The 13,669-nt window shown below is 37.6% G+C and overlaps 1 protein-coding gene across 3 annotated transcripts in view; it reads right to left on the bottom strand.

Annotated features, from left to right (window-relative positions):
- LOC139952244 (regulator of G-protein signaling 17-like) overlaps nt 1–13,669 on the bottom strand; it is a 39,046-nt gene that overhangs the window by 24,167 nt on the left and 1,210 nt on the right. For 2 of the 3 annotated variants that reach the window (XM_071951317.1, XM_071951318.1), the window contains exon 1: nt 6,559–6,770. The exons of the other annotated variant lie outside the window; for it this stretch is intronic. In XM_071951317.1, the coding sequence (XP_071807418.1) occupies nt 6,559–6,607 (49 nt within the window). In that variant the 5' untranslated portion in view covers nt 6,608–6,770. Of the gene's footprint in view, nt 1–6,558; nt 6,771–13,669 lie in introns of those variants that run through there. 3 annotated transcript variants of the gene reach the window in all.

The following is a 13,669-nucleotide window of genomic DNA, read 5'->3' as shown; positions in this document are numbered from 1 at the left end:
AATGTTTTATACTATCAACAGCTCTCCAATGCTCATTACCAAGTGAGTTTTTAAGTTAATATTTGTTTTGAGTAACTGCCAAACATGTACCTTCGCTTTAAATAAGAACAAAAATAAACATATCCATTTATAGCAAAACAGGAGCACCATTCTAAAAGATACAAAACGGTATAACATCAGTTACGTTCAAACTATTTTGTTTACAAAAAATATTTAAAAAAAATCAAACGAATTCATCAGCACTAATTATTGATGAATGACGAGACACAACACGAATCGTCACTAGACTAGTCTTTGTACGTTTATATTAATGAGTGTACACAAAAATACCTTTCTTGTATTGTTTATTTTGTGCACTTTCATGCAAAAAATTGACTCCCATAAATGGCCGACCGTGTTAGTCGACGAGGTAAAAGGAAAACCACGCAATTTCGAGTGATACTTGTGTGGATCATTATATTCTACTTTTAAAATATCTTTCTAATCATATGCATTTCATAACAAACGGTTTCAAATACTTTTCAAATATCACCTCGTCCGATCCAAGGCAACGTGTTCCTTTAAGATATTGCCGAAAATACGGAGCGGTTATTTCCACGCAGGAAGAATAACCCACAACAGGAAAACCCAATCAGAGAAGCATTACCCCCAGTTACAAATCTTGCGGCATAAAAACTTATATCTTTTACATAACCACATTCTCAAAGTGCTTTGGGGCTAAACTATCATAAGCTGCTAAGGGCTTCCAACCAAAAGTTTGCATTGCCACTAATTCTTAGAGTGATTACATTCCCTTTAAGATGCCGTTTGGTTAATTACAACCCAACTATCTATAATCCCTTACATGGTCGGCATGTTTATTCTACATGTCTTTCATAATTACCCATAATTACAACACATTATTTACATAAATGACAAGGTCAGGCCCTCTACCGACAAGATGAAGTGAAGGGGGGGGGGGTCGCTTGGTCCCTGCGCCTAATCCAAAGGCGACGGGATGTGGGATGGGCTGACGTAAAACACATGCGCATTAGACCTTAAAATAACCCCGGGTTACCTCTCCCTGCTAACGGAATATTAGATTTTTAATAATAATGTGGCTTTATTGTATGAGTCCGTTGCAAATAATTATTTTCATTTGTTTTTTACTTGCACTAAAAATAGGGCTCGATCGCAACATACTACTTGCAACTTTGGTTCATCTGTACGTTATGTACACCACGCACATCATGTATGGGGGAAAATGTACATGTACATGAAGGCCCTACATAGACCTTTCATTTCAAACTTCACAGCCCAAGTTCTTGCCAACCTGGGCTGAAAAACTATGGAATGCTATAAATGCAAAGCAAGACAGGTATAGCTATAGTTCGCAACAATGACTATTACAAAATTGTGTTGCATTTGTTGGAGACAAAGCGACCTTTAATGTGAGGTATTAAATTTAATGGACAGATTGCAGAAAATGTCGATCGCAAAGTACTCAACCGAAAGGGTTGACAGAACTAACAACAGATTATGAAAAATGCAATTTAAAAGCAACTTGTAATGTCACATAGTTCAGCTATGTGCTGTCAGCTGGTTTTTTTTAATAACAATTAATGAATTAATTAATGAATGTCAACAAAACTGAATGTTTGCCGTCTATGCCAACAAGGGCGGTTTGTTTATCAACATGTTGTGATTGTGCGAATTGCGCTGATCAGCTGTATAAACCGTTTCCCATCCAATCATGCAGAACAAGACAAATCAGCCCTTTCCATTGGTATTGGATGAGACCAGTGGGCCGATTGATGTAACTATACAGACTGGTCCCCTGCCTTCATCCCAAACCTAAAAACAGGCACTGGTCTAAGGTATCAGTGTTTAGGCCGTGTCCGAATTGGTGGCTACGGCTGCGGCTACGACCGTTGCCAGGGGTGTTGCTAAGGGCGTCCTATACTTCAATGCATGATGACGCGGCGATCCGGCCGTAGCCGTGGCCGTAGCCGCCAATTCGGATCCGGCCTTACATTGGATGTAACTCATAGTGATACCCATTGAAGACTAGTTAGGCCGTGTCCGATGGCAGCTACGGCTACGGCTACGGCTCGATTTCCGCGTCATCGTGCGTTGTAGTATAGGACGTCCTTAGCAACACCTTAGCGACAGTCGTAGCCGCCAATTCGGATACGGCCCTAGTAAATATACATGGTTTGGAAGGTCGGTATAACGTCACGATCTTCAAACTGATGACGTAAGATGGACAAGCTCTGGGGGTAAATGACCACCAATTAGATGCCTCATTCACGACGGATAATAATTATGACAGAGTTGTTGCCGTTTCCTCAATTAACATGAGACCATTGGTCAGAGAGTATAAATAGCGTCATTTAATTCCTGGAAAATTAAATAAATATGTGCCATTTCGTTTGGAACAACAACGGGCAGTGATATTTTGAAAGCGAGGTGGTACATGCAAACTAACAAATTAGTCTGGTTAGCTTCATGAGAATTCATGGTGACAAAATCGTAGTAGTCAGGGAATCTCACATGTGCTGAGTCTATGGCGTTTACCATCATGTTGTGATGTGGTTTATTTTGTTTGTGGTTTCATTCCCTGCATGCATGGGCCCGGCCGGTCCCATCTCGGGCTAGGATTATGGTATTAAGTCCCCGGTTGCTTGGGTTTCCCCACTGTGGTTTTCCTCCCACATCTACAACTGAAAATGTCTTCTCGTTTCCTATTCTAATTTGGACATCAGGTTGGCTCAGTGGTTTCTTTCCCTGAATAAATTCCAGTTCCACCACAGGCTTAAGACTATACATGGATTGTAGGCTGTGGTTTCAGACCCCAATTGCGTGGGTTTTCCCCATGGTGGTTTTCCCTCCCACTTCTTAAACTTACAGTTTCTTCTCATTTCCTACCCTATCAGCGCTAATTGTACTGTTGGATGGTAACAAAATAAATAAATGAACTAAAGGAACACGTTGTCTTGGATCGGTCGAATAGGTCTTTTGAAACCGTTTGTAACCGTTTGTTATAAAATGCATATGATTAGAAAGATGTTTCAAAAGTAGAGTATAACGCTCCACACAAGTATCACTCGAAATTGCGTGGTTTTCATTTTACCTCGTCTATCACGGTCGGCCATTTATGGGAGTCAAATTTTTGACTCCCATAAATGGCCGACCGTGTTAGTTCGCAAAGTAAAAGGAAAACCACGCAATTTCGAGGCAAATTTGTGTGGATCATTGTATTCTACTTTTAAAATATCTTTCTAACCATATGCATTTTAAAACAAACGGTTTCAAACACTTTTCAAAGACCAACTCGACCGATCCAAGGCAACGTGTTCCTTTAAGTAATTGAATCACATACTCGGTAAACAAAACTATTTGATGACGATAGACATGGTTAGCATACCATGTTTTGTTCTGGTTCACAACTGATGGTGCCATACAAAATTGCATACAACAGATCCAGAAAAAAAGAATTCCTTCCACTACTTAATACTCACTACTATTATAAAACTCTATGCTCCTGAAACACCAAATCCCTCTAGTAAAGAGAAAGACTAACCATTGAGTAATGATTTGTTGAGACAACAAAATCCATGCATTATTATTACTAATAAAAAAGAGCGTGTGTCCATATTATGTTAACATGCATTCAAAAAACCCTCAATGGAAGTGCAGTGACGTAGCGGTGGTTTGACCCTCGATAAATATGCGGGAATTTATCGCATAAATTATACAAATATTTTGCTCCATCGAAAATTGTCAGCTTAAATAAAAATGACCTGTAGGAAAAATATCGACTAGTAGGTCATGACCCATGGTTCAGCCAGTACTATATGAGATTCATATTTTCGCCCAGATATCGCGAGAACTGAGAGCTGAAAGCGAGAGAAAGTGAGAATTTCACGCATGTTCACAGAATATCACTGGTGTGGAGTTGCCGGTGTATTTATTAACAGCCAAACATATCAATGCACAGGCATGGGATTATATTAAATAGTTAACCGACCAGTATATTCATTTACATATTGTCATTTTAATAGCAGTGTTGTAGACTCGTGTTAAAGGTAAATATTGGGACACGAGAAATAAGTTTATCGCGTACTATACTATATATACTTCATTGCGTTAGGTCTGGTATTAGTTTATGATGAACATTTTACATAGTGTAATTTTTTTGAAATATATACATCCACGCCTTTGGTTTTTTAAGTACAGGTGTGGTTTTAGTTCCCGTGTTAATTATATGATATGAAATGTGTGATATAAACAGTTCGTTTGGTTAATTAAATATCTACAATATGAAATACATTATTTAGAGTGGAAATAATTTGTTTAGATAGTGTTTATATTGGTATGTCCTAGTATTATGTAGTATTTTAACATGGATTTCATTAACTTGTATACATGGATTTCAATAACTTGTATGTTATTATCTATACATTTTTCTAATATTGTAATTAAAAAACACTCCCGGCATTTGGAATTCAAAGAAAATATGACAATGTCAAACAATTAACACCGTCTTATTGATAAACAACCATTAAAATAACGACCGCATATTATAATTAGATTTTTCTTCTTTTATACTGGATTGTATGTAATGAGTACAAACGTACCACGCTGCTTTTAATTATACATGTCAACAACCCATCAATTATTTTCTATGCTTGATGTTGATGATACTATAATACACACCTTGCGAATTGAACAAAATTTGAAAATTAAACGATTTGGTTTGGTGTGTAAACACACAGACAGATCGAAATCTTTAGTTGTCATTGCGCTTCAATGACAATATAAGTTCAGCTTATTCGTTTGTATTTAATTACAGTGGCTTATATAATAATAAGTAGATGTTTATCTATGCATTCAAAACAAACACGATCCGTATAACAACATATACATCTGAACTCGTACAGTGTGCTTCAAATAAATGTGTTGTTTTAATCCCAGGTATTCGTTCCAAATGAATATGCAAATTACGATTGCATTTATTTGTGTAGCCCTATATTTGGGTTTTAGAAATCAGTATTTTATGTTTATTTTATTTTAATAACCTCTGCTTGTGTTTTAAAATTATCTTTATCATCATGGTTTTGACAAAAACACGATGTTTGTCTTGGTTAGCAAAAAACGGGGACTAAATATACGTTCTAACGTTCCCGAGAACGAATGATACGTGCTCGGATAATAAACTAAAGCATCTGAAAACGCAGAAATATGAAGGTATATTTTGTATGCACAATGTACAGGAATACATGTAGAATGTAAAAACTTAAGTATGTATTATCATAGCTTGTTGATAAATATTCCCACAAGGAATTTGATTAATGATACACTTATAACAATCACCATTTTGATAACAAACCATGCACAAATATTGATTGTTGTTCTATGCAGTCCTATATTTTGTTAACAAAATTTATTATGTCATTTCTCAATTTGTTAGGCCTACATCTTAAAGGAGCTGTTAATTCACAGAAGTGGTTCAATAGACGAAATGTTCGGTTACGTTTTGTAAACTAACATCTCATTGAAGTATGGATATTAAAGCATCTGTAGAGTTTTTTTTTTTTGTAAGTTACAACTATTGTTTAAAAAAATACATAGTAGTAAGTAAATACAAAAAGTATGTTGACAGCAGTTGCGTTTCTCCAATAACGGTGTAATCTCTACTGCCTTATGGCTATGGTATCCATTTTGTAAATTTTATGACTTGTTTGTGAATATTGATGTAAATATAAAGAAATATATCTTTTAAAATTGTATATATATTGATGTATATTCCTCTCTGAAGAAAGTCCGGTTTGGATCGAAAGCTAAGGCCATCTATACGGCCGTTATTTATTATCAATAAAGAAGATATCCATAGAGAACATGAAAATTTGTAAAATTGGTTATTCATGTTATTTAGCATTATGAAGCTAATTAAGACCAGACTTTTAGTAAAAATTACATAATTACATAATTAGCATAGAAGTACTGAAATACGGTATGAGAGCATGCCACAATATAGCCACCATAGTAACAAATAATGGTCAGAACAAAACAATACTCACTGAACAATACACACAAAATGCGTAGGAGAGACGGCAGACATTATCAAGTAGGTACTGTAGGATTTCAATGTACATTACACAGTGTAAAAATACATGCATATCTCATTTGGAGAGAATCCTGTGACAGCGGGTCTATTTTCCCACGGCTGATTTGCCGAATGAAGGACGACGCGCTAACAGCCTCACAACACGAAACAATTAATAAAGCAGGTGCTTAAATTAGACTGAAACAAATGTATTTAGAATAAACGTTGATTTAAAAGGCGAGTGGGGCGATAGTGTGGTTAATAGATGATGCTGTTGTCGTGACAGTGCGAGATGGTTTTAATAGGAGAGATAGCATGCAATGACAACTGAGGGATCCCTGTTGTATTGAAAAAAGACTGAGTCGACCTGATGTCAGGGCCGGCAAACGACCGGCGAAGCGGAGAGACAAACTACACACCATAAAATGACATCAATCTACGGGTTATCAAGAACAATTCGCGGTACGTACCCAATGGCAAACGAACTGAAGTCCTTCGGTAAGGCCCTGTTACCTTCATGCGATCATTTTATCCCTGTAAAAACGCCCGCCCGAGAAAAGCGTTGGCCGACTGCCTACACAATGCACCTTCTTCCTAGCTCAAATGGCCGCCAGATTAAGCCAACATCTCGTGCGAAAGGACGGCAAGTATAGACTTAACGTAGCGAGATATATAAATTATAATAGCGATTGTGTGGTACGAGAAGCTTTTGCTGTGATGTACGTGTACTGATGCAGGGAGGTTTCTACGTTCACGGAGAAGCGCTAACGCTGAGCTAGCGACCGCGATGGAGAACCCATCGCAATTATGATAATTGCGTGCCGGGAATTCTGGGTAAATGTACGGGAGCTAAATCTCCCGGCAACGTCGCCAGCTGATTTGTACAATGTCGTAGCTCCGTCTCATCCCTACGTAGTATAGAGTGTGGGCAATACGCAGGGGTTCAGACTGCTGAAATTTCCTCAATGTATTTTTTTTTTTAGACGAACAGAACTCGGTGTACATATATAGGATGTATGGGCTTGGTAATACCACCGTATGTGTGCTGCTTGCGTGCTAGCGACGACGACGAAAGGTCGTGTGCGTTCACCACACGTATATAATGCAAACGTTCTTGGACAGTGGGATTCGCAAAGAGTGGAACACATAGATAATTATGCATGCATGCTTTAGAAACATCTACCCTTTCTTCCTCATGATCATAAACCGTTTGTTAACCTAGTAATAAAACCCAAGATGTCGCGTTCTTAGAAAAATGGCACAAGCCAGAAAAGTGCGTCTGAAAACTGCATAATCGTTAATTGTTTGCACGCAGGGAACGTAAGGACAGATGAAGACCAAACCCTACATCAATACATGCTGATGTTCATCAGACGAATTTCATTCTTAATTGTTCCTAATCATTCAATACATATCTGCCTTTTACAGTTAACATTTGGATTCCAGAGCAACAACACCATTCAAATCGATCGTGACCGTAATTACATTTCTTTATCACTATAAACACATTTATTACTGACATCATTAAATTCAATGTCTCCATCATCGTCATTAAGCTAAACATATAATCATCACTCGTCTCAAATTCGTTTTCATTTCCATTATTTTGTATGAACGTTGTTTCCATTGCCGTCACAAATCCGTCATCATCGTCATTCCCATACTTGGTAATTGGTTAGTTTCCTTCTGAAAACATCCTCTTGGGATCTTGGCTATATGAGGGAAGGTGAAGACATCCTATTTCCTTCCCTAATCATCATCCAAACATCCCCCATCTTGCAAATCATCCTGCTCACCATCCCCATCTTAGAAATCATCATCCTTACCATCCCCATCTTACAAATCATCCTCCTCACCATCACATCTTAAAAATCATCATCCCCATCTTCCCATCTATCATCGTCCTCACCATCACCATCTTACAAATCATCCTGCTCACCATCACATCTTAAAAATCATCATCCCCATCTTCCCATCTATCATCGTCCTCACCATCCCCATCTTACAAATCATCCTCCTCACCATCACATCTTAAAAATCATCATCCCCATCTTCCCATCTATCATCGTCCTCACCATCACCATCTTACAAATCATCCTGCTCACCATCACCATCTTACAAATCATCCCTCACCACCTTCACCATCTTACAAATCAACATCCTCGCCATCACCATCTTACAAATCACCATCCCCACCTTCACCATCTTAGAAATCAACATCCTCGCCATCACCATCTTACAAATCATCATCCTCACCGTCACCATCTTACAAATCATCACCTTGACCATCACAACTTTATAAATCATCATCCTCACCATCACCATCTTACAAATCATCACCCTGACCATCACAACTTTATAAATCATCATCCTCACCATCACCATCTCATAAACCATCATCCTCACATCCCATCTTAAAAATCATCACCCACACCATCACCATCTTATAAATCATCATCTTCACCATCCCATCTTACAAATTATCCCCTCACCATCACCATCTAACAAATCATCATCCTCACCATCACCATCTTACAAATCATCACCCTCACCATCACCATCTTATAAATCATCATCCTCACCATCACCATCTTAAAAAATCCTCCTCCTCACCATCACAATCTTACAAATCCTCCTCCTCACCATCACGATCTTAAAAATCATCCTTCTCACCACCCCACCTTAAAAATCATCATCTTTACCATTTCCATCTATCAAATCATCACCATCGCACCATTCCCATTTATTGTTGTGCTTATAACTGGAAAATAATGAATTTGTTCGCAAAATTACGGAGTTCAGGTCTGGATGCAAACTTGAGCTAAAAATACTCTCTGGTTGCCAAACTCCCATGCTAACAAAACTTCTTTAAATCTAGAACTTAAATTCATGAAAAAAAAAATCCCAAGTTAAAATAGCCAACAAACGACCCAAATATAGCCGTGTCTTGCATAAACCAACCTATTAGAACCGCAGACGCCTTCCAATACACACGCCCAGTTATTTATACAGTTTGTTTGTTTGCCCATATAAATGTTGCAACCGTTCTCCCCAAGTTCCTATATTGCTGGTCGGGCTGTGCCTTTTCCCGGATTTTATATTCCTTATCAATACCGGAAAGCATAATCTTTTAAGACGTTGTGAATGATACAAAAGAGCTTACAAATATGACTTATAGAATTATGATAATGACACTCGTAGAAACATTAGGTGAGAGTTTCACAGCTGCGCTGGTTATTAAATAGGATTACAATTAATGAAAGATGAACTATTTCACAATCCAGTCATTTAACGTGAAATAATTACATGAAACATTTAAAAACACGAGTAGGCCTATCAATATACATATTTCCCACAGATTATTATTGTTATTTATAAGCCAGGGAATTGCAACACAAATTCAAAGGTTTCAAAAGCTTGATTCTTCAAGTCTTCAAAATATTATTTGGTTATTTTTAGTCATTATCTACAGAATGACATGTTTCCCGAAGCCAAATAGTTCCTCATACAAAGTCTTGCGAAGGGACAGACTATTTTTGCCACCCAGCCTCGGTATGAGTACACTGTGAAACGGACAGTTATCCAATTTAGAATTCACTGCTCATTTTATGAGGCTCAGGACACCTTTGGTAATTTGTCACAGATCAGTATTCTCACTTGGAGCGATCCAACATAGGCCTATATGCATAACATAAAATGGAGAATCTGTTGGACACAATTGTTTCTTCGAAGTTGCAAGAAAAGAATAAAAGAAGAAACACACCCCTTTTTAACAATTTTGTATGCCTTCCTGCCTGAAGTCTCCTAATATGTGCTTGAAAGTGAAAGCATATTCTCAGACTGAAGAAAAGTAGCTGTAAGTGTGTTTTCATCTATCTTTAGCTTCTTTAGGGAGCCACTTTGTGCATCATGGCCCCCGGGGATGGGTGGTTGTTATATTGCTTAGAGAATGCTTAACATGGTTGAAATTTGGCAAAGTGGTATTTTAGATACGTACTTGAAGTCATGGTGTGCAAGTTGTTTGCAGAAATCGGTCGTGAAGCAAACGTTTTACAATAATTATTCACTTTATGCAGATCTTAGTCTCACGTGACTTTACTAAAGATTTGCATAAAGTGAATAATTATTCTAAAACGTTTACTTCACATCCGATTTCTGCAAACTACTTGCACACCATGACTTCAACTACGTCCCCAAAATACCACCATGCCAAATTTCAAGATAGGTTAAATATAATTAACAAAATAGGGATAAGCACCACCCATCCCGGGGGCCATGAAACACAAAGTGGTTCCCTAAAGAAGCTAAAGACAGATGAAAACACACTAACGGCAACTAATACTAATTTCTATTATAAAATTAAAATATTTCATTATAAGTAAAACTTATACAACTAAAGTCTATAAAGAAAAGCGGTATATAACTTTACCGATTTTTGAAGTAGAGATTTACAAAATATTCATGAAAATAATTTAGCCTGTAAAACTTTACCAAACTATAAGGAGGTTCGTGCAATTTTACTCAACCAGTGTTATTTTTTTCCAGTGTGTACATCAACGGAATTTATCGCCTCACGTATGAACTAAGACCATGTTTGGTTTGTTATTTTACAAGCCAGCAGTGAAATTTGTCTCTCATATTAATTTTTGGGTTCGACTTGGTCGCATTAAACACTTCAACTTTAATTATTTATTGTACAATAATGCCGTTATAATGAGTTATAATCGCTGGCTACATTCCATAAATTTCAGTACACACAACATTATTACTCCATTTTACAACTTTGGTGTTAACATTAATGAGTTATATGTCTTTCAAAAAATGGAATTTAACCTAATTTATGCAAGGCCCAATATTTCACGAAGGCGATTGCCTACATGCCCCTTGGTCGCCGCCTTGGTGCCCTTGAAATGCTCCGGTGTAAATTTACATTGGAGAAAATGCCTTGGTGCCCTTGCCCTTTCAAAACCGGAGCACACAGGCCTGTAATATGCAGATGCTTGAAAGATGTATATACATTAAAGCAATCGCCCAATCGGTCATCGGAGTGGGGAGAAAATAACGGGAAAACCCACCCTTGTTTCCGCACGTTTCGCCGTGTCATAAATAAATCCGTTATTCTCGATATCGAGAATTGATAATTGTTTTAATGTTTTCTCAAAAAGTAAAGCATTTCATGGAATAAAATTTCAAGGGAATCTTTTACCATAACCTTCTGTAAACCCTGTAAGTTATTTGTAAATCTGTGAACTTTTAATTTGTGCTCTGTTCAGAAAGTGTTCAATGGCTTTAAGACTTTAACAAATATCGGGAACAACAAACCAGATAAGACATTTGATGATGTCATAGAGTGGGTGACGTCAATAAATTATTTTAGAGAAAGGTTGATTTATTGACTGATAACGTATTCCATATAAAAAAAGGTTTCTGACTGTACTTCTACCATTTAAGCACTTATCGATAAAAGGTCTCATTAATAGGGACTTAGTGTTGTAAAAGAAATCATCATCGCTTTCCAGTTCCGGCTGTTAAGTAACCTATCCACATAAATATTTCATTCTAAGATGGTTAGAGTTTTAGCGCTGATTCGACACAAGAGAGAATCATGCCATTAAAAATGTCTTAAGATCAAGAAGAACCACTGCACTACCAGGAACCACGATTTCATGGACCTGCTAAGCGCAACAACTTGCTTAGCATTGATAAAGACATGATTAACACACACATTTCGACGTGATTTTCGGGATAAACAATCAACAGCTGAATACCAGTGACAAGCAGTATGCAACGAATGGAAATTTGGTTGGTAATATCCTGAAGGAAGAAATTCACGCTAAGCAAATTGTTGTGCTTAGCAGCTCTACGAAATTGGGCCAAGGAGGATTGGAGTGTATGAAGCAATTAGCAAGATGCTTTTATAATCATTACATTACAGAGTCGGCTAATTATAAACAGCCGCATTCTACGTTTGTATCTGTACATTGTTAAAACTTCCTCTATATGTGTCGTTTTGACACAGACTCCGGGTTTCCAGGAGGCCAGACCCCTTTCTGGGTTAGGCTACTGACCCGTCAGTTTGACCCATTTCTGGGTCATTTTGACACAGATTCCGTGTCATAATGGATCACAGGATCAACTTTGTCTAAAGTAATAAAGAATAGGGAAATGACAACAAAACGATGCTTAAAGGCTTAGTATCTGGACAACGATGTCGTCCCTTAACAATTTTCGAGTTATTTTTGCAGCAATTATTCTTGACATTATTCTCAAAACGTTAAAATCTTGCTGTTTTGCTTCTTCTGAAACATTGCTGCAGGATAACAAGCAAGAAATCGGTGCACTTTAAAAAATATGATAACAATCGTTTAATTTAACCCCTTTTTAGCAAAACAATTTGTTATACTCCAAGATATTGTTGCATCAATAAAATACGTACACATAAATAAGCTGACAAAAATAGTATGTTTGTGGATCGAGTGGTAATTAATAATTGAGTAAGGGGATGATCGATTTTGCTTTATCCTTTGTTCCTCAAAACCAGGCGGCGATGGGGGGGGGGGGGGGGGATAGACTGCGTTATCCAACCCGGTAGCAAATCTCGAAAAACTGACGACGACGACTAATTATCCTACGGAACAATAGAGGACCGGGGGGGGGGGGTCACGTAAGTTTGAACAAAAAGTCCACCACATATCGGACCAAACTTCGCTCTTGACGAGGCACAGCAATGTACCCCCTATAAGGGCGCTTCTATGAGGAAAATGTCAGTTTGTATTGGAACTTTGCAAAGGGCACCACATCAAAAGCAAAGAGCACCGGCAATTGCTGACGTTGGGAGCTTGAAGACATTGAACACTATTGGTAATTGTCAAAGACCAGTCTTCTCACTTAGTGTATCTGAAAATTTGCGCAAAATAACAAACCTGTGAAAAATTGAGCTCAATTGGTCGTCGAAGTTGCGAGATAGTAATGAAAGAAAAAACACTTTTGTCACACGAAGATGTGTGCTTTCAGATGCTTGATTTCAAGACCTCAATTTCTAAATCTGAGGTCTCGAAATCAAATTCGTGGAAAATTACTTTTTTATCGACAACTATACGTCACTTCAGAGGGAGCCGTTTCTCACAATGCTTTATACCACCAACCTCTCCCCATTACTCGTCACCAAGAAAGGTTTTATGCTAATAATTATTTTGAGTAACTACCAATAGTGTCCACTGGCTTTAAGGCCTAATTATACCAACTTCTATAAATGGGAACTCAAATCAGGTTAAAAACAAACCACTCATATATTTGAGTTTCAATTATCCGCCATTTCAACTAAATAACAATCACTTCTGACTGTTGTTAGCGAATTTTCTGACTTTGATTTTAAAGTTACACCGCACAATTTGTTCAACGTTCAATAGGCTTTTGGACTTTGTACTCAGTACGGTGGCAGCTGGCCACTGTACGTATGTGTCCATACAGTCACATGGGACTCGGTTTACAATTATACCTCTATGATAATACCAATACTATTGTATGTTCTGCCCTATAAACGTATTCTACAAAATTCCAGAAAACTCTGAATATTATTAT

This window comes from Asterias amurensis, chromosome 20 (genome assembly GCF_032118995.1).
Source record: "Asterias amurensis chromosome 20, ASM3211899v1".
In the NCBI taxonomy this organism is placed as follows: domain Eukaryota; kingdom Metazoa; phylum Echinodermata; class Asteroidea; order Forcipulatida; family Asteriidae; genus Asterias; species Asterias amurensis.
Note: the sequence above shows the minus strand (reverse complement) of the source record. Positions and strands in the feature narration are given on the sequence as shown.